The sequence below is a fragment of the Daphnia carinata genome, chromosome 5, assembly GCF_022539665.2.
Source record: "Daphnia carinata strain CSIRO-1 chromosome 5, CSIRO_AGI_Dcar_HiC_V3, whole genome shotgun sequence".
Lineage (NCBI taxonomy): Eukaryota > Metazoa > Arthropoda > Branchiopoda > Diplostraca > Daphniidae > Daphnia > Daphnia carinata.
The window spans coordinates 7,057,093-7,079,634 of record NC_081335.1 but is presented as its reverse complement, the minus strand read 5'-3'; the positions used below and the strand labels follow the sequence as shown (position 1 = coordinate 7,079,634).

At 36.9% G+C, this 22,542-nt stretch overlaps 1 protein-coding gene across 1 annotated transcript; it reads left to right on the top strand.

Annotated features, from left to right (window-relative positions):
* The first annotated feature begins 619 nt into the window (after window positions 1–619).
* Window positions 620–21,034, top strand: LOC130703006 (uncharacterized). The gene is made up of 6 exons (XM_057524627.2): window positions 620–917; window positions 3,177–3,306; window positions 9,391–9,566; window positions 11,054–11,248; window positions 19,225–19,479; window positions 20,682–21,034. The coding sequence occupies exons 1-6, from the start codon at window positions 759–761 to the stop codon at window positions 20,841–20,843; spliced, it is 1,077 nt and encodes a 358-aa protein (XP_057380610.1). The 5' UTR covers window positions 620–758; the 3' UTR covers window positions 20,844–21,034.
* Window positions 21,035–22,542: the final 1,508 nt, after the last annotated feature.

The following is a 22,542-nucleotide window of genomic DNA, read 5'->3' as shown; positions in this document are numbered from 1 at the left end:
TTGGAAAACGGTGTTCCAATTGCCCCTAGCATGGGTATTTACGGAGTTTTAATGTTTATAGGGAATAAAATTTAGCTAGGAAAAAATTAATGTTATCAATTTATAGCTTAATGAACGATGAATGAATCAAGACCTTTTTTAATGATTTCCTCCATCGTTTTAGATGTGAAAACGAAAAAATTATCTTCGAAAAAACTACAAATGGACAGTCAAAAAACAACTTTCTGGGATAACTCGAAAACTTTTAGAGTCTAAAGCCTCCAATTTTTCTAAAAATGTACAACCCTAATTCCTGTTACCTCAAATTTTTTACAAATAAATCTCTTACATACTTCAAGTGGTAGAATTTTTGTTTCAATTGCCTAGCGTTCCAATTGCGCCCTACCTCCCCTAGACACGTTGGCACAATTTTCAAATTTTTATTCAAATAGTTCTCATGAGCTAAGTGCCCCTAGGCTGAAAAGCCTCACTCCCCCTTATCTGTTCGTAAAATGCTCTTAGAGTGGGTTCACCAAAACCCCGCCTAGTTCCAGAAAATTTTTTGTTTTCTAAAATTTTGATTTTGTATGAGCGGTGTATGGTAGACCAGTTTAGCATCTAGCCTTGTTTAGTTCAGCATCTTCTTTCGGTTTAACAGTTTCATTCGCTTTTCGTTCACTGCTCTTGAACTTCAACAAACGCATTGCCTTTGTTAACATACCATAGTTTTTGTAGTTCATTTAAAATTCAAGAACCCATACCTAGTGCTTGTCTTAAACATGTGGAAATACTTGCCTTTTCGTTGTTGGGGACGAGTTACACAAACAATACTAATTGCTCCTTTGTTGTTTACTGTTTTGTACCATTTCAATCCTTTCAAGATAAATTTCGACGCCAGCAAGTGTTCATTGATCATAGAAGAACTGCGAAATCGGCAAGTATGTTCATGTGTTGACAAAAATACTCAAAACTGACCGCCTGGTACTTGAAGACGCGATAAAATTTTTTATACAATGAAATTATTGTGATACAAAATTTGCGCATAACTAATGGTTGGGCCAGTTGAAACTTGGTGCAGTTGAAACAAAAATTCAAGCTCCTAACTAAAAAAATGAATCCTTCAAAATAATAAGAGTAATAGGGAAATGAGTTCTTTATTTTAAGTAAAAATTTCAAATTGGCGACCTTAACAGTTTTCAAGACGTCGCAGAAAAAAAATTTTTACACCTTTTGCCTTTTTCTTTTTTAAACTTTACTAATAAGGAATTCAAATAAATTACTTTAAGCAGTATTAAAGGATTCTGGTGTTCATTGCTCTGCAAACTCGTCATAGGTCTACTGTTGTTTTTCTAGACATCTTTTAAATTATATGTAATTGTTCATCAACACCCATTCAGGGGGAACATGAAACACTGTTGTTTGTATGGCTCATCCGCTGGTGTTCCGAGACGCGGTTTACTACCGGGAGGTATTGGCGGAGCACACACGTAAAAAGTTATTTGTTTTTCAGCTTTTATTTTATGCTTCGTACCAGTATCTTCTGGCAGTAGGCTAGGCCGGATTTCTAGTAACCACTGTTTATTTCATTCATAATTCTTTCCGGGGGTATAACCCCGAAAGAAATTATATGTGTTTCGTAGATTTTAGCCTCGAAAAAATTGCAATGGCAATTTTTCTGGTTTTGAACCCCGAAAATTCGTGGATTTTACGCCAAAAAAATGTAATGATAAAACCACTTTTTTGAAACAAATTTTTCTTCCACGCAACTGGAGCCCAGAATTACATATTTGGTTTCCTTAAATTTATTTTAATGTTTTACCATTGTACCACATTTGGTACACTGATGACAATTATTTTTTTTCATTTACAAATATGACAAGAAGTGTGATAGGAAAATTTTCGGGAAACTTTGGATAGATTTAGAAAGAGGTTGTAACACCAGCATAAGCTTCGAATAATTTGTGAATCAGGAAGATTGGAAGAATGAAGTCTAAAATTTAGTATTGTTTTTGTTCAGCCAATTGTTATCCAAATTTCCGTATAAATGCGTAAAACATACTTTATAATATCAATTTATACAGTATGTATAGTGTTATCATACAAATTTAAATAAATGAATTTAATTGCGTTTTTTCATATTCGCTTTCGCTAATTGTTTTTTTGCCTACATCAATTTTAACCAAGTTAGAATTATCAGATTTACCAAATAAATTTTTATAAATCGGCAATGTTCGAAAACAAAACTTTAGCATTTAAAATGAAACGTTTCAAAATATTTTCAAAATTTTCGTCATCCAACACACTTGAATCCAGTTTTAATAGATAATAGCGTTCTAATTTTTATCCGATGTGACATAGTGGTAACATACTGGGCTACCAATTCGATAATATATGGTTACTGCTTTATCGCTAACAATTTTTTTTTTTAATTCTGATAAGTTTGGAGTGTAAGCCACCAAGCTTTGATAAACCAAACCTCTTGTTTTTGTACAATTTGTCACCAATTTTATAGAGTTAACTATTTTCTGGTAAAACACAATATTAGGGGTTTTTCACACTAAAATTTTTTGTTATTTTTAACAGTGACATTTAGCGCGTACGAAAACGTTGTTATAGTTACATCCTATTTTCAGTAATAGAAACCTATTGTAGACAATTATTTCCAGTTTTTTATGTTCCATCGTTAATAGTCAAAATCTTTGCAAATAACAAAAAAATGTAATATACCATAACACATTTAAAAAGCACAAGTGAAATCAATTGTGTAAAAATAAAGTTAATACTGTATGGCAAAGTTAGAGGGAGAAACAAAATTCGTGTACAAAATTTCTGAAGAAAAGCACCTTTAATTCTTTAGTTTTGTTGTATTAGTGTCCAGCAAAATGCCCAAAGTTAACTTGGAATCACCCCTCCATTTTTGTTGTGATTTGTGCTGATACGCATTTGTCTACCATATAGTGGAGTATATCTAAGTCCTTTGGTAGCTATAGGTTTAAAGTTTGTTTTAACCATTTGTCTTCCTTTTTGGTTCTACTGCATAAGGTAAGAGAAAACTAGAAAAAGGTAGAAACCAAATATTGTGAGTATACCGAAATTGTCACCGTGCTCTTCGAGAAGTAATTTTACTTTATGCTGAATCCACGAAGTAAGATTTTTTTCCTATTGACGAAATTTTCATCCCATCATTTTGACTTAAGGTGAATCGTAGCACAATGCTGAACGCGCAACCACAAACGCCCCAAAATTACAACCTGATGGAAGAATTTTATGGATCACAATGGACCAAGATAGCAGGAGAACAACCTGAGTTACAACAATGTACTATTGGTAAGACAAAATTTATTTAGTACACGAGACAGAATAAGTTTTGAGTCGCCGCAAACCAACACATAATTTTTTACTTAAAAAAGGCTAGCCAACTAAATCAGCTTTTTACGTACTAAATTTCTGAAAGACACTTAAGATCAACGGAATACAATTGTAATCCATCGACTGTTTTTCAAACCTCTTTGCATTATCTCTTTTACGCTTCACGTGTGGTGTATGACACACAATCTTAGATTCGCAGGTTCATGTCTTTCCATTTCGCCACGTAATATAGGGGATGGTGGGTGTAATCGGCACTTTCTATATATTTTCGTCTCCCATTTTTCCATAATCATTCAATAATAATAATTATCCATAATCATTCTCCTATAATCAGCTTTCTAGTAGAAATTTTTTATTGGATCTATGTTTAAGAATTCAATATCGAAATAAACGTTGCAAAAATTTATAAATTGTTGTTAATTAGGCTCTCTAACGGGGTAACTTGTACTTGCTGCCACGTATTTCAAATGAGAATTCTTGTTAACATCGATGTTGAAAACAAAATAGAACAATATTACTGAAAGTAAAATTCAAGAATAATGTTTGGGTAAGAAAAGTAAGTCGTAAACAATAATAAGCTTCAATATAAACAATTTAAAAATTTAAGGTCGACAAGTCAAAAGATAAGATTAGTAACAACCCCCACAGGTGCACGTGGTTCAACGTGAAATACACTTGATAAATACCGAACAGTGGCATTTCCTGCCTTCTACCCACTGTTCCCATAGAAGACTATCTACCGCAGACTCTTAGCACATGAAACAACACATTATAAAAATTTGTTGTTTTTTTTTTTGGCACGGATTTTCGTTGTTTCTAAGCTGGTTTCATTCTGGTATGTAAAATACTTAGGCTCGATGCCGGCTTAAGAGATTAACACGTTATGCACAGCATTTTAAATGAACCTGTTTTGGTATAAGTATTGTTCTCTCTTTCTCATAATTAGCCGAAATCATTCTTCCACTTATCTTTTTGACCGGCTATTTTTGCAATGGGCTGTCAAATGGCATTTTATACTGCCGACATGCCCCATGTTATACCAGATATCAACTTGCCATAAACTAGGGTGCAGTGAAATAAAAATATTTATTTGATTTCTAATTTATTAAAGATAAATCCATTGCAACCATCCAGTAGAGAAAACATTTTTTTATGAACGAAATGTAAAATTATCCTCCTGTCACCTAGCCCCACCCTTCCTTCTGGATAATTAGTAGTTTAAAACAAAATGTTAGCTTGTAAAATAATATTGTAACGAAATTAAAAAACGTTAGTCTTATGATTAAGAAATAATAATTAAGGATAGAAATAAAAGTCGTTTCAATGTCGCCCTAAACCCATGGGAGTAGTCGAGTTATAGTTGAACATCCGGAAATGTAAATGGATCCCGGGAATGATACAAGATTGTCGTCGATCTTGCATCAGTGGATCGTGGGTTTCGCGTTAATGGAAGTGAGTTTATAAAATGGTAGGACGAGAAGTTAAAGGGGGACTCTGGTTTTAGTTGGTGGGTGCAACGCTAGTTTTTGGTGATGGTCGGTGTTTGTGCGGGCGGTGTTGGTTTTGAAGAAAGAAGAAAGAGAGATTCCGAGAGAGAGAGACTGTTTTAGTTTGTCTATCGGGATTACGCTAGTTTGGTGACGATCCGTGTTTGTTCGGGCGGTGTTGGTTCGAAAGTTTAAGTGTATCTGTGCGACTGTTCTTCCTTTTGGTATAGTGTAGAGGCCCGGGGGGCCTGACATGTTAGACTTCGGATCTGTAGTAAATTAATACCAGACCGAAGAATAACAATCGAGACTAACCGATGGCCTAAAGCACGTCAATTCCGTTGCAAAACGAAAAAGATCCCCGATGTATTGTGGGTCTGTGTCCAAGACCGCGTTACAATATTTTCTGAAAATATCAAAAATTTTCTAGAAAATTTGCTGTCATCTAATGTATCGTAGGCTACGATTACTTAAAAAATTGCTTGAAGAAGATGTAACTAATGTGTTGCAGTGGTATGGTGAAATTGGGAACTTCAAGTGCAATGGTTTTAGTCTTATTACAGATCAAGTTGTTTTCAGAAACAGCCTGATATTAATAATAAAATTTCCTGAATTTCCAGATTCAAGAAATTTATAATTTCCAGCTATACTTTCTATCTACCAAACTAGTTGAATCAAATTTAGCAAAATGTTTTACTACTTATATTTGGTGCATTTTTTAGGGTGGAGGATTCAATGTGTGATTGTAGTTAAAAACAATGGGAAAATTAAATATAATAAAATCCCACAGTAATGGATTATGAATAGCTTAGAACTAATTTTTTAAAATAATTGCAACGTTTATGGATGAAAATACAAAAAAAAGATATGTCTAGTACGCTCTTTACGTTTATGGTTCAGATAACAGCAGATAGTTTGCATGAAAAGGGTTAGTATTTCACTTATATTTATAATCTTTCCGAAGGTCACTGCTCTCTACGAAAATGTTCAGAAAAAAATGCCTCCTCTTCTTTCACTTTTTTTAAAGTTTCAGTCACATTCACCATGCGAACGCTCATTATTTAAATAATTTAAATTCATACTTCTTTTTTACTTTTCTCCATTACCCTCAAGGCCACTGCAATTAGGTCTTTAGTTTACTCAATTATTAAGTTAAAAAAATTAAAAAAAATTAGTGTAGGCCCTAAGCGTTAGAGTATCATTGTGAAAATTTTTTTGAAATCTGTGAATAAGTAGTTTTGCATCCAACACAAATTTAAATACCTTCTAACTTAATGTGTTGTTTTCCCTACTTAAAAAGAATCTGTAACATGAAGGTTAAATTCGAATTTTTAAACCGCAAAAAAATTATTTGATGGCCGCCATTTTCCCCCAAAATTCGAAAGCGAATGCATCCTAACAAAACAGAAGTTTAAGAATACTTGGAAATTTAACGTTTTAACTTATGAAATTTTTATTTTAATGAACGATGTAATACCCTTGAAAACCAAAGGTTTTAATGTGTAAAAGTCAAGTATACGTACAAAAGGGTCGAAACGTTTGAAAATCAAACGTTTGATACTTATGATATTAGAAAACGTAACCTTTTACTTATGATTGAAGGTTTGTAACCTTTAGTTTTCGTAACATTTTTTAATAGTTAAGGTATTGTGTGATTCTTGGTTCATTTGCCTACACATTGGTTGTATTGCTTTTTTCTCGCTTCTTATTACATCCTGAAAACAATACAATTCCGTGAAGACTCCCGCTAGGGATCAATCACGGTTAAAAATTATGTTTCGTTATAGAAGTTTATAACGTTCCATTTCTGTATGCAAAGTTTTCGAACGCTAAGCGTTTTATTTAAATTCTTCTAGGTTATGGTTAACGAAGGATACGACTCTTTTAATTTTTGGAAATTTTTACTTCGTAGTTGCATATCCCTTTTTAAATAAAAGAAATGTACGAATTGGATATCGAATTATTAGCTCTTGAATCTCTTGGTCACGGTGATAAACACAATCACTGATCCAGTGATTCATACAAAGTTGCGACGAGGAAGGGCGTAAGTTGAACACGGGCCAATCGAAACAAAAATTCTACGTCTTGAAGTATGACATGGATTTCACTAAAAACATTTGGGCTAACATGAATTAAGGTTGTTTATTTTTAGAAAAAAATGTAAGGTTTTAGACTCTAAAAGTTTTCGACGTCTCAAAAAGATTTTTTAACGGTCCATTTCTAGTTTTTGCCCAGACAATTTTTTTATTTTCACCCCTAAAGCGATGAAAAACATTATTAAAAAAGTCTCGTATTATTCTTGATTCCTTTGTCTTTAAAAGGATTACATTATTTTTCCCTAGCTCCCATTTTTCCCCTAAAAACAATAAAGTTCCGTAAAAACACATGCTAGGGGCAAATGGAACACTTTGTTGCAACTGTCACTTCCCACATACGTGTCCCCGTTTCTGTAAACGGCTTTTCTGGCAACGGTGTTCTAGCCGTTGTAGCGAAACTGCCGCCTAATGATTCTAAAGTTTTCTATTTTGATAAATATCCTCTGCTAGTCGGCCTGTGCTTATGGTCTGTTGGTTGGCTTGCACATTTCTTCGGCAAAATTGTCTGCTTGATTTAGCTTTCAACTATGCTACTTCAAAATTACTTGCAGATCAAAATTGCAGTACTATTCCTGAATTCGACTTCAAATTCTTCTTTACCATTGAATTCAACCATAACGATTTTAGTTATGTCTTGAATGAAAGAAAGTATAACTGAACCCTTAAGCAACAGAAGAAGAAAAACCAATAAATATGATATAATGATATAAATCTAATAAATAAAAATCACTGATCGTAAGAATTCGTACACGTTATGGCCCACCTTGGAGACATCTATCTCCCCTAGGAACCATCTTGCCACGCCAAGGGTGGTATCGAAGTATCAACATTATATCATTTGAAATTTAATTAGTGATAAAATGAATATAAAGAAATTCTAGAAATAAGAATTGTTTACATTATTTATATTTAAAAAATTGTCTTCTAATAAATGGGCAGATATCTTTAACTTAACTAATGGAAATCTATCATCGGACAGTTAGGAAATTTTTTCATTTTGGTTTTATGATTCGTTGGTGTTGGTGACTTTTCGTTGAAAATTTCTGATATTAGACGGTTATAACGGTGCACATTTAGGGGAGGTAGGGCGTGGTTGGAACAAAAAATTCTTTTTTGTTCCCCACGATGACAAAAATCGTCTAATTAAGCTAAAAAGTATATAGATTTGTAGCCAATTATCTTAGCTACATAAAAATAATTTTCTTGGTGTGGTTCGGCTCAGTTGAACATCTGTTATGGGTAAAAAACTGGAGGTACCCCATGATGTTTCAATTGCCAATCCTTCTAGGCAATTGAAACAGGGCGTCTGGGCAATTTTAACGTGGGTTTTCCCATAAGGAAGCTCCCATTTTTATGAAGAAACCAAAATGACGATATCTCAGCATCTGGGATACGTATTTTGGTGAAATTTTTACAGTAATACAAACAATTTTAATCTTTATTTTTTTAGATACTTCATAACTTTATGTAGTAACTAAAGATTATTTAATGAATTTCGGTAGTTTCGGCTAATACGCTGCATAGGGCTATAACACCGTTGCCAGACTACAGTAAGGGGTCTCGCATAGAGAAATCGCATTGGAAAACGGTGTTCCAATTGCCCCTAGCATGGGTCTTTACGGAGTTTTAATGTTTATAGGATATAGAAACGAGCTAGGAAATAAATCATGTAATCAGTTTATAGATAAATGAATTAGGAATGATTTAAGACCTTTTTTTTATAATTTCGTCTATCGTTTAAGGGGTTAAAATGAAAAAGTTGTCTACGCCAAAACTAGAAATGGGCCGTAAAAAAACATTTTTTTGGGATAACTCGAAAACTTTTTGAGTCTAAAGCTTCTAATTTTTTCTAAAAATTAACAATACTAATTCCTATTATCTCAAATATTTTGAACAAAATCCCTATCATACTTTGAGTGGTATAACTTTTGTTTCAATTGCCTAGCGTTCTAATTGCGGCCTACCTCCTCTAGTTGAAATTTAATTTTTTTTACATGCACCAGTGGAATTTTAAAATGAGCTATGTGACTGCAGAACTTTTTGTCGATTTTAGCAGATTCTGCCAAGATTTACAAGTATTGTGAGTTACCAACCTCTCGGAAATTTTTTTATCTCGTGTTTTGTCTTCTACTTAGCCGTTTCAAGCTTGCTTAAATGGAGAAATAAAAGTATTTTATATCGCCTTGACATGGAAAACGTAATAAGATGTAGTTAATTACAGCTTCATTTTTGAATGAACGAGACATTAGTGCTACCAAAATTGGTTGTGAATTTATTTGGCTCTCTTATATTTACAAAAACACAGATGCCATGTAAAAGAAAAATCACATTTTCGGCTTCGACGTTCATAACGATACATTTCGACGTTCATAGACGTTGAAATGAAAAACTTTAATACAATATTATCGTGCAACTTTTTCAATCCTCCATGTTTCTTAACTATTATTCTTGATCTTTAGAATATGCAAACGCACACAAATTGCAGCAAGACCATCCTTGCCTCATTCGTCTCATCCGGGATCATTATTTACATCCTCCAGCACCTAGAAGCCTCCCTTACCATCTGGACTACCCTGAAATACTTGACCCTTCTGACGGGCAATCAAAAGGAATTCTACGACTCCTGCGAAACCAGGTAATATAGTTTGAGGCGTGAAAAAGGGGCAGCAAGACTCATGATAAACGTGAATGTGAAGCAGTTAAACACATCACAACCAGTTTTTGGCTGAAAAACCCTAATATAGTGCCATACCAGATAAAGCGTTTAAGCCACTTAAAAATTGGCCAAACTGCACAACAAATACATTTTATTTTCATTTCATTGGATTTTATTTGCCAAAGTTTGGTGGTTTATACCCCAAATTTTTTCAAGGCATAAAGAAAAAAGATCTTTCAGCGACGGCACACGAATGTTAAAGCCTTAGATAGGTAATCCTGCTTACCACTGCAACATGTTAGATGTACAATTGAATGCAAGTGGAAGAGAGAGGTGGTTGAACACAAAAATTATTTTTGTCCCCCTCTACCCCCGAGCAAGAAAATCGTCTACCTAAGCTAAAAATGCAGTTTTACATGTATGCATATCGTTTGCAATAAATTTATAATTTTTTTTTTACAATGTTGGTTAACCTAATTAATTAATAAAATTCAATTAATGTCATTAATATCAATGATGATGTATGGTTGAACATGCAATGTATGTTATTATAAAAAAATTTGTCTTCATATTAGCAACCGTTTTCCTTTGTTAGTGACTACATTCTGAAACTAATTTGCAAAAATACCAAAATTCATTAAATAATATTTAGTTAATACGAGAAGTTGTAAAGTATTTTTAAAACATAGAATAATGTTTTTTAGACTATAGTAAAAATTTCGTCGACATACGTATCCTATATTCTGAAATTTTATTATTTTAGTTTTTTCATAGAAACGGGAGCTTCCAAATGGGAAAACCCGCGTTTCAACGATGGCACCGAAGGATTGGCAATTGAAACATTAAAAATACCTCAATTTTTTTTACCCATAACTGCTGTCCACCTGCGCCAACCGTCTCCCCTTCCAAACAAAAAAATATTTTTCTGTAGCTTAGACATCATCTGTATCAAACTATATACATTTTGGCTTAGTTTAACGATTTTCTTACTCGAAGGGAACAAAAATCATTTTTGTGTTCCAACTACCACCTCTGCCTTTTACATAGCTAACTGTATGTAGTTAACTGCCTATCTTAGGTAATGTACCACGAAATAGGCAAATGTTTTTTCAGAAAATAGCTTTTATGTTAGATTTAGTTAGTTTTCTCTGGGATAGGCACCGTTAAGTGCACCAAAAAATAGGTAGTTTTAATTGACAAAATGTATAGAAAACCAACTATTTTACGCAATATTGCATTGAATAGGCAAGTCTTATTAATATTGAGATTTGTTTCTAAAACTGAAATTGCAGATTACCTAAAAGTAGTAGTCATTTTTCATTTTGAGCAAGAAAACGAAACAAACTACTTGTCAGCTTTCGAGAACTGTCAAAACGAAGCTTTATCATAGCAGCTTTATCAATGGTTTCGTTCAGATTTGATGTAACGTTTTTGTAATATCATAGTTAACACTGTTTTTCTTGCAGACAAATGGTTTTTTTATCGAATGTGGTGGTTTTGATGGAGAATACCTTTCAAACACCCTCTACATGGAGCGGATACTTAACTGGACGGGCTTACTGGTTGAAGCTGATAAAAAGGCTCTGCATCGACTTTTAACCCGTAATCGAAGAGCATTTATTGCACCTACTTGTCTCAGTACGAAACCATATCCAATGCAAGTAAGATTTTTAAAGAAGGAGCCCATTGACACACTTTTTAGATTTTCTCTCCACACGAAATAAAACTGACAAATTTATTCGAAACATTATATAAGGCTGGAGCTTATTATTTCAGCTACTGAATAGTATTTTTAAGGTAGAGTTATCTAAAGTTAGATGTAGATAAATTGAGAAAAACTAAGATCGTTTTCAGTGTTTGAATTGCTAAGATGATTGCCTGGGGAATTGAGACAGGGCGTAAGGGAAGTTGCAACATGGGTTTTATCATAAGGAAGCCTCTGCAACCCGCCAATAAATTGAAATGGAGAAGCTCAGCAATGAGAACAGTCCATGTGGTAAAAATTTTACGGTTGAGTAAAAATCGACACCTTTAATTTTTTAAAGCTTTTTTATGTATCAAGTTTTCGAGTAATTAATATTAAATGAATTTGGTAGCACTAGGAAAAAAGTCCCTTTGAAAATTTATTACATCTAACATACTTGCCAACGTGTTAGTAGGATCATTTACCTATGTTGTAATGTACGCAATTAGTTATTTATTAGCAAATTGGGTTTTGAAAATTTGTTTAATCATTAAACGTTGGAAGCCTTATGCAAACGTTAAGCAGACGACATGTAGAAATCATTCTGTATGTCATATCTTTTGATGTTTCGATGTTCACAAGCAAGTAAACCATTGAAAAGATTGCAGAAAAGTAGCGTCACACTCAGAGACAGCCAATGAATTGAAATAAGGTGTTCATTTGCCCTCACGATAGATTGCCCATCATGACTGAATTTTTTTATTTAGTATAATTGTAAAACGAGGGGAGGATATGTTTTTTAAAAATGTAGAAAAATGAATTCTCAATCTATACAACTAATGTAATTAAATAACTGTCTCTTTTAAAGATGAAAACAAAAGATTATTTTACAATAAAAATAAGTGATGGACATAATAAAACTATAATAGATATACCGTTTTCCAGTATATCTATATATATATATACTAGTAACGTTGGGCCCGTCCAGGGCCGAAGGATAGATGGCGCTAGTGTATTTTAACGCTATTTTTCAGAAAATCGACCCACGCCTATTTTTTGCCCGTCTACCATTAATCTTTTTACAAATCAGGAGTCCCCTTTCTTGCCCGCCGACCCACTCCCTGTTTCTGCCCGTCCATCACCTCGCTTTCTCTGCCCGCCAAAAAACCAGCTGACGTTGCCCGGGGCCCCCTTTCTGCCCGTCAAACCATGCTCTGCCCGTCAAGTCACTCTATGCCCGTAAAACCACTCTCGACCCGTCAACCCCCTCTCTGCCCGTCAAAACGCCTGCTGTAGTGGTACACCTAACTTTTTTTATTTTCCCGTCCTTTTATCACAGTCATTGCCCGTCAAAACGCGCGCTACAGTTTCCCGCCCACTCATTTTTTGCCTCTATCCGTCTTCCCTAGTAGAGTCTCTGCCCGTCAACCCACTATGTCCGCCAAATAACCCGCTGTTGTTGCACGTCTACCCCGTCTCTGCCCGTCGGCCCACTCTCTGCCCGCCAAAACGCCTGCTGTAGTGGCCCTTCGACCTTTTCATTGCTTTTGTCCGTCTTTCCCTTTCCAGTTTCAGCCCATTAAAACGTCCGCTGTAGTTGCCCGGCGACCCACCTTTTGCCACTGTCCGTCTTCCGCCGTAGAATCTCTGTCCGTCAACCCACTCTGCTCGCCAAGAAACCCACTGTAGTTGCCCGTCGACCCCGCTCTGTCTGTCAGCCCACTCCCTGCCCGCCAAAACGCCTGCTGTATGGCCCATCGACCTTTTCGGTGCATTTGCCCGTGTCGCAGTCTCTGACCACTAAAAAGCCCTCTATAGTTGCCCGGCCACCCACATTTTGGGTCTGCCCGTCTTCCTTTTGTCGCAGTCTCTGCCCGTTAAAAAGCCCGATGTAGTTGGTCGGCCATCCACTTTTTGCTTCTGCCCGTCTTTCACCGTATAGTCTCTACCCGTCTTTCACCGTATAGTATCTGCCCGTCGGCTTACCTACTGTAGCCCCCACCCGTTTTAAGCTAAGCCCACAGACTGAAAAATTGCTTAAACCCACATTTCCACCCACATTTTAGTCTTTAAAATCCCCATCCTGCAGATTCACCACAGCCGGCGGCGGTTTTGACGTAGTCCCTCCCCCAGCCAATCACAGCAAATGCACAGCGTGACAGATACGCAAAACGCCTCCCCCAATTTCCTTATTGCTTTATAGAGTATAGACTAGTAACTTTGGGCCCATCCAGGGCCGGGGGGATAGGTGGCGCTAGCGTATTTTAACGCTATTCCTAAGAAAATTGACCCATGCCTATTTTTTGCCCGTCTACTACTAATTCTTTTTACAAATTAGGAGTTCCCCTTTCTTGCCCGCCGACCCACTCCCTGTTTCTTCCCGTCCATCACCTCACTTTTCTGCCGGCCAAGAACCCATCTGAAGTTACCCGTCGACCCCCTCTTTGCCCGTCAAACCACTCTTTGCCCGTCGACCCCCTCTCTACCCGTCAACGCACACTCTGCCCGTCAACTCACATTGTGCCCGCAAAAATGCCTGCTGGGGGACATCTACCTTTTTTTTTGCATTTGCCCACCCTTTCGTCACAGTCTCCGCCCGTCAAAACCCCCGCTATAGTGATCCGTTCACCCACTTTTTGCTACTGCCCGCTATGAAGCCCGCTGTTATTGCCCGTCGCCCCCCCCTCTGCCCGTCGCCCCACTCGCTGTCCGACGACCCCCTCCCTGTCCGTCGACCCCCTCCCTACCGGTCGGCCCACTCGCAGCCCGCCAAAACGACCAATATAGTTGCCCATTCACCTTTTCATTTGCTTTTGCCCATCTTTCCCTCACAGTCTCAGCCCAGAAAACGCCCGCTGTAGCTACCCGTCCACCCACTTTTTCCCTCTGCCCGTCAACCCCCTTTGCCCACCAAAAAAAAGCTGTGGTTGCCCGTCTTCCACCGTACAGTCTCTTCTTTAAGCCAAGCCCGTAGACTGAAAAATTGCCTAAATCCGCATTTCCACCCGCAGTTTAGTTTTCCTAATCCCCATCCCACCAATTCACTGTAGCAGACGGCAGTTTTGGCGCCAGCCAATCACATCCCGCAAATTCACTACAGCCGGCGGCGGTTTCCAGCCAATCACAACAAATGCACAGCGTGACAGACACAGGCTCTCCTCTTTTCTTTGTTTTTTTTATAGAGTATAGACTAGTAACGTTGGGCCCGTCCAGGGCCGTGGGATAGGTGGCGCTAGCGTATTTTAACGCTATTTTTAAGAAAATCGATTCATGGCATTTTTTCGCCTGTCTACTTTAAAATCTTTTCGTAATCAAGAGTTCCCCTGTCTTGCCCGCCGACCCACTCATTGTTTTTGTCCGTCAAAATAGGCCAGTTGAAGGCCTTGCTATCACTGCACCATTGCCAGTTGAAGTTGCCCGTCGACCTCCTCTCTGCACGTCAAGCCATTCTTTGCCCGTCAAATCATTTTCTGCCCGTCAACCCACATTCCTTTTGCCCAGTCGCTGCCCGTTAAAACACCCGCCATAATTGCCCGTCCACCCAAATTTTGCCTCTATCCGTCTTCCCTCGCAAAGTTGCTGCCCGTCAACCCACTTTGCTCGCCAAGAAATCGGCTGTTGCTGCCCGTCGTCCCCTTCTCTGCCCGTCGGCACCCTCTTTGACCGTCGGCCCACTCTCTTCCCACCGACCCACTTTGCCCACCAAGAAACCCGTCATTGTTGCCTGTCGACCTCCTGTCTGTCCGCCGGCGCACTCTCTGCCCGTCGGCCCGCCAAACAGCATCGACATTTTGTTCGCATTTGCCCGTCCCTTCAATTCCCCCCCCCGTCATTAATGCCGGCTTCATTTAGCCGCTTATCCACTCTTTGCCCGTCCACCCACTCGTTGCCTCTGCCCGTCTTCCATCCCACAGCTTTTGCCCGTCACGCTACTCCTATTTAACGTACCCGCTATCCCAGGCCGTCAGCTTACCTACTGGAGCGCCCACCCTCCCGTAGACTGGAAAATTACCAAAATTCACATTTCCACCCACATTCTAGTCTTCCAAATCCCCATCCCGCCGATTCACTGCAGCCGGCGGCGGTCTGAACCCTTTTTCAGGTAGTCCCCCCGCCAGCCAATCACAGGAAGAGCACAGTGTGACAGACACAGGCTCCTCCTCTTTTCCTTGTTGTTTTATATAGTATAGATTTTTTTCTAAAACCTAATTACATTTTTTTTTTCCTAGCTCCTTTTATACCGTATAAACCATAACATTCTGTGAAGAGCCATGCTAGGGGCAAATGAGAAATTTTGTAACAATTGCAACTTTAGGCATGCATGTCGCCTTTCCTGCAATCTGGCAACAGTGTTCTAGCCGTTGTAGCGAAACAACCAAATACTGCTTTTTGCTTTAAAAATTTCATATTTCGAGAAATATCGTCTATTTTTACAACGTTGGTTAAACTAGTTAATTAGTAAAATTCAATTATTGTCATTAATACCATTATGATGTATGGTTGAACATGCAAGATATGCTCTTATAAAAATTTAGTCTTCATATTAGCAACCGCATTCCCTTGTTAGCACTGTATTCGAAAGCTAATTTAGAAAATTACCAAATTTCATTAAGTAATATTTAGCTACTACATAAAATTCTACAATATCTTTAAAAACGAAAAAGAAAATTTTTTATATTCTAGTAAAAATTTCTCAAAATATGTATTCAGGTTCTGTGATATCGTCATATTTTTTTCTTCTTAAAAACGAGGCTACCTAACAGGAAAACCCACATTTCAACTATCCGAATGCCCTCATTTAATTGTTCCGAAGGATTGGAAATCATTTGAAGTGCCTCCAGATTTTTACCCATAACAGCTATTCGCGTGTGCCACATCCCCACAAAAAAAAACTATTTTTTTTAGCTTAGATAAGTAGCACAAAGAGATATATATTTCTAGCTTAGTTTGACGACTTTTTTACTCTGGGGGAACAAAAATAATTTTGTGTTCGAACCACCACCTCTCTTGCCTACCGATATTTGGGAAAAACTACTTATTTTAGGCAATATGACATCAAATGGGCAAATGCTATAAAATATAGAGTTGTTCCATTAAAATTGGAAATGAATATCACCTAAAATCAGTAGACATACACTGCCAGTTTTTGTAAGCGGTTTTCGTAACCAAAGTTGTCTAAAAGCGGTGTAAAATGAGACGTGCAATTGTACCGACGAAAAATGACAGAACGTTTTCGAAAGCAAAAATCGTTTTTTTTTTCTACTCGCCATGACGAGTCTCAAACCCGAAACTGCCGAATCACAGTCTGATGCTATACCCATTGGTTATTAAATCAATATAATAAAGAATACTTATTAGCTCGTATGTAGAGAAGGTTGGGCGCAATTGAAACGCTTGGCCATTGAAACAAAAATTCTACCATTCTACCAACTATGGCCGGGATTTAGTTCAAAAAAATTTGAGATGGTAGGAATTAGGGTTATTTATTTTTAGAAAAAATTAGATGCTTTAGATAGTAAAATTTTTTCAGTCATCGCAAAAAATGTTTTTTAACAGTCCATATCTCGTTTTTGCCCAGGGAACTTTTTCATTTTAACCCCTTAAACGATGGAAGAAATTATAGGAAAAATATTAAGTCATTCCTAGCCCATTTGTCTATAAGTTGATCGTATTATTTTTTTTCCCAAGCTTTTTTTATACCTTATAAACAATTAATTTCCGCGAAGACTCATTTCCAATTAGTTAGATTAACTGGGGTTACAAAATAATAAAAAAACTAACTAAAAGCTGCCATAATGGCGAATAAATTTTGAATTTTTACTCAAAAAGCCTCTCGTTCGGCTATTTATCGTAATTAGAAAGCATAACTTTCCGAAATAATGTAGATCTCTTATGTAGCTATGTTTTTATAAAATCGGAATTAATTTATATTAGTATTTTTATATGCAAATTCAAAGCTTAATGGCTAAAGTAGCGTTTCAAATTTACGACCTTGAAGGCGTCCATTACTGCCGCCAGTCGATATTGCCTGGGGCTACTTGACCAAAATTGGCCAATAGGAAAAAAGTGTAGTCACCCCAGCAGACGAAATTTAAATGTCAAAGCCGGTGTGTAAGCGATTTAGCACAAGAAAAAAAAGCGCTTTGGTTAGAAGGGGCTTCGTAAAACCATTGGCTTAAGCCAACTGTTTGGCTCAATGAAAGAGCCAAACGGTTGGCCTAGGAGACGGAGACCAAGTTGAGATAAACTGCCAAATACAGCCCTTAAAAATTCCAACTTTAATAAATTTCGTCTGCTGGTAGGCTTATATTTATCGGTTGCATTTTTAAAAAATTGTTTTACAACGTTGTCAACGTTACGTTGCTTAAACTAATCAATTTTAAAAAATGCAATTAATTTCATTAATAACAATTAGAATTTATGTTTTTACATGCCATATTATAAAAATTTAGTCTTCATATTAGCAACCGTTTTCCTATTTTACTGACTTATTATGAAGCTAATATAGAAAAATGACAAAAATTTATTTAATAATATTTAGTTGCATCAGGAAGTTCTAAAATACCTCAAAAAATGTAAAATATATTTTTTTAAATTCTAGTAAAAATTTCGTTGATTTAGTTTCTTTATAAAAGCGGGAGCTTCCTTATGGGAAAACCCACTTTCCAATTGCCCAGACGTCTCTGTTTCAATTCCCCAGAAGGATTGGCAATTGAAACATTTTGAAGTACTTCCAGTTTTTCACCCATAACAGATGTTCACCTGTGCCGACCCCCCCCCCCTCCGACTAAAGGCCTAGGAAACCTGCCGCCATAGTAAGCTAGGCACATTTTAATATTAAGTGAGCGCCTCTAACAGAACGCTTTGTAAGCAAAATTATATTTAAAAATCAATGAAAATCGTTATCGTCAACTGATTATCACACACAAAAATCCACAAAAACTAAGTTATCGATGATTCCGACGATTTTCGAGGGCTTTTTACGATCTAGAATTGTTAACCAGAGATTACCTTTGCCAATATCACAAACTTCGCTCGATGTTACTTGCCCCTCCCCCCTAACCGACAAAAGCCGTAACGCAAAATTAACAATGTATTTTGAATAGTATATTTTCCAAAGCTTAATTACACTTTTTGAAAAAGACCTAATGGTTATTTTGAAAAAATCTTCAGCTGTAACAATGCTAAAAAGGTATGTACAGTAGGTAACATGATTTGCATTTGTGCATCATATGGGTGAACTTTTTCTTTTAAAAGATGCGGGATTATGATACAACTCATAATTTTTGGATGGCTCCAATTTTTTTGGTATTCCTTGAAAGCGACATTTACCAACATGGCCCCGAGCCAACTATAGTCCGCTCTCCCTTCGTTCTTACCTGTAAATTCACCACCCTAATACCACTATGCGTAACGTAAAAGTGTGTGGGGCAAATGGGAGCATTGAATTGTAATTACAATTGAAACAAAGGATCTAACTCTCAACTAACAAGAAAGAATACTTTTAGAATATTTGGGGTAACAATAATAAACATTTTAAATCAAGAAAATAATTTCAGGTTAGAAATCCCCAAAAACTTCGGAGATTTATCAGAAAAATCAAATCTAAATTAGTAAAAACCCCGAGAGCATTTTTATTTTTTTTAATTTTAAGAGATAAAAGAGTGGTCGAATTTTTATATTAATTGATTCAAATTCTTTACGTTTCTATATATTTGAAAATGGTATTAAACATAAAGATTAGAATTTGCAATACTGCCATGCATTTCTGTGTGTAATGTTATAAATAGAAAAAGTGATTTTAAAAGCTAAGAATCATCAAATGTACTTACCTCTTTATTGGGCAAATTATTACTGCTGTTGAATTTCCTGCGAGCCAACTTTTTCTTTAATCCATAATATTCAACTTGTGGCACTATTTACCTTAGGTTATTCAACCTCTATTTTATGTAGGTTCTCTACGATGCAACCAATGCGCTGTTGAGTTCCATTATCGACAACAAGAAGCAGACCAAAAACGAAAAAAATAATGTTAACCAAAAACCATCCTACAATGAAACAGACAACGTGTACAGCGTGCAATGTTTTCCATTGTATTCTATTTTGGTTGCAATCGGCAAAACTGAAATTGATTATTTCAGTTTAGACGTTGAAGGTTCCGAATTTAAAATTCTAAAGACAATACCTTGGCACAAAGTTGATATTAAGGTAACCCAATAATTATAAATCAATCTGTAGCATATTAAAATTATATGTAAATTATTATTAACATGTTAAACTTTACCTAGTCTATGAGATAAATCTTCATTCTTTCATTCCTACACACAATATGTAACAATATCCAGTGCTAACGCCAAAGAGCGAGTTTTAGAACATTAATAGTCTTAGAACATTTTTAAGTAGTGGTAGTAGTAGTAGGTTTGTAATCTTTTTTTAAATCCGACTTTGATTAAACAATCGAGTGCTAATTAACACTTATTGAACCATTATTTTTTAAACTGTCAATTTGTCTCAGTTGCAAGAAACAGAAAACGCTGTAAAAAAATGTCTCGAAAATAACCAGGAAAACATTTTAAATTTATTCCCGCTGAGTAAGTAGTTACAAATTGTCTAGTTAAATTTCAGGGAATGGCTACCAAAAACTATCGGAGAAGTTTTAGTGGTTCTAGGTCATTACTATTACTAATTTCAGGCTGCTTTTCATTAAAAGAACTCTGCCTGCGATATTTATAGGCGTAACATAATTCAAATTTAGTTACTAAAACATGATTGTGATAGTCTGGAAGTCACGAAGTAGAAATAAGAGAATGAGGGAGTGACAAAATATTTTTAAAAGTAAAACTTAGTTGCAAGGTGAAGTTGCCTGGGGTTTGAGGGAATTTGAGATGAGAGCAGTGTATTGGATTTTGGCAAACGAAATCGCCAAAACTAGTTAAATCCAAATAAAATCCAATTATTTGCGAATTTGGATTGGATTTTTGGATCATTCAAAACAGCACGAGTCCTCGAGTAACCTAACCGAACCTAACCTAACCTAACCTAACCTAACCTAACCTAACCTAATCCAAGCTAACCTCACCAATCGAATCCAAATTCAATCGACATCCGCAAATGATTTGATTTGGATTTGATTTGCGGATTCGATTTGCCCAAATCCAATACACTGGATGAGAGCACGAATGGCTTTTGTTGTTCGTAGGGGAGCAATAACGGTAAATTTGGCGCTGTTATTACTTTAATGCGGTTTTTATGGCAAGTCTCAAAATCGACCTTAAGTTTGTAAACATAGTTTTAACTTCTAGTTGCGATAATAAACAGGTAAGTATTTTATTGCTGAAAAAGAAGAAATCTTTTTTTCGAATTTTCATTTTTTATTTCAAATGCTTCAGCTTATTATAATTTCATTACAGACGTTGACTGTCGAATGGGACCACACACCTGAAGGGGAAGCTGCCATCAGTCGTCTCATGAAGAACAACAAATTTGTCAAGTTTGGTCATATTGAAATGGCTTTTTCACGTGAAGTTGTTTATGTTAAGGATTTCCTGCAGAATCTTCGACTATATGAATAATTATTAATGGTATTCATTACAGAACTGATACCTTTTACGCATTCAATAAAAATATTTGTCTAAATAGAAACTTCATTCAACACCTTTGAGAGTTTGTATTTCGTTTTATGTTGAATGATCTCAGAATCACACTTTAGAAAACTCTACGTTGATAAACTTCTACTTAAACGGAAGAGAAAAACTTACCGTGACTTAGCACTATTAAGGGCCAAAAAGATTCGACCTTATTAATGGATCTGAAATCGTCTATTGCTAAAACCTGGCCCATTCTGAGGCAATTGTGTAAAATGTGATGCAAAGAAATAGACATAATTTGTTGCGCGTTTTCCTTACATATCATGCATAAAATAGCAGAAGATTTGTGGAAAAGAAATAGAAGTTGGTAATTGCACTCGAAGCGGACTCGCTTCGACTCTAACTGTGGTGTTGACCCATGTATTCAGTTCTTCAAAGTAAAAAAACAGTCTGGCACCCAGGCAGCGCCTCTGGCGGGAGACTTGGGTGTCGTACCACATCAGACATTCTTTTCTCGCGAAATGAGAACCTGATGTCGATTGCTCTGGTTGCCTTGCTATGGTAAGCAGCAATAAATTTATTGATAGACGTTTAGTATATGTGGTGTGGCACGAAGAAACAATAGATTCGAAAACGATTGTAAGCTTTAAGTTTGACAGATCGAAAGACGAACGCTGTACTGTTAGCAGGCGATTGGCATTGGTATAACAGAACTTGAGAGCGGTTGGGAATAACATACGGCGCGAATGGTACTCAGGCTGTTGCCAAATTAGGTTTTGACCTATTTTGCCGATCCACATTCTTCAGCTCTTCACCCGACTGGTCACCATCACGGCGCATTCAAATGGAAAACCACGCAACCGTGGCCGTATTTGTTGATAGCGAGACTACCCACGCTCCATGGCCATATCTTTTGATTCTAGAATTTAGGACAATCTTTCCCTAGCTGGTCGAAGCACGCCTACCGGATCGTTCTAAGAAACTCCCCGGATCGGTCGCAGTCGTTCTAACGTATCCCGCAGCCTTTCCAAGGAGATCATCCAACCGTCGCCCATTGGATGTCTAGCAGATACCTCTTCCCGAGTCTAATCTTAAAAAAGTACCCCCGCCCATCTCGGCAGCTACTGATCCGTGGTGACACAACATGAGCCATTAGAAAATGGATGACTAAAGCGTTTTCGGCTTCCGAAGCAAAAACCATACGTGAGATCTTTACCCCTTCGTTCGTGGTCACCTTTTCGCCTGAATGTCCGCTACTTCATGATTCGGTTACCCGCTCGCTACATCGCACTAAAAATACAATGGCTGAAATCCCCGATTTTCAAGAAAATCTGGCAGTCTACGCAATACAAGGTGCTGGACATCACCGGTGTTATGATTTCCTCTGGCTTGCCTTTGGAGCCACATGGCTCTTACCGACTCGGTGGCAAAAGCTGTCAAATCCGCCCTACATATCCGCGTCACGGTTTCCCACGATTTCACCAAGTGTCGGTACCGAAATATTGTACACCAAACAGCTCCTGATTTTATGCCCCTTTTGACCATACCAAGCCTTTTTTTCGAATCGCGAGAAAACTCGGTCCTTCAGCGCTTACTTTTTGAAGGCGCTCACGAAGAGTCGCCGACGAGAAGCGAAAATTAGTCAAAACACGTCGCAGCGGATACTCCAACTTCCGTAGAACGG

Excerpts from the sequence above, each read along its gene's own strand:
- LOC130703006 (XM_057524627.2), top strand. The coding sequence starts at position 759 with ATGTGGAAATACTTGCCTTTTCGTTGTTGGGGACGAGTTACACAAACA. Across the intron at positions 11,249-19,224 it reads CGAAACCATATCCAATGCAA|GTTCTCTACGATGCAACCAA; the intron begins GTAAGATTTTTA and ends TATTTTATGTAG. Across the intron at positions 19,480-20,681 it reads GGCACAAAGTTGATATTAAG|ACGTTGACTGTCGAATGGGA; the intron begins GTAACCCAATAA and ends ATTTCATTACAG.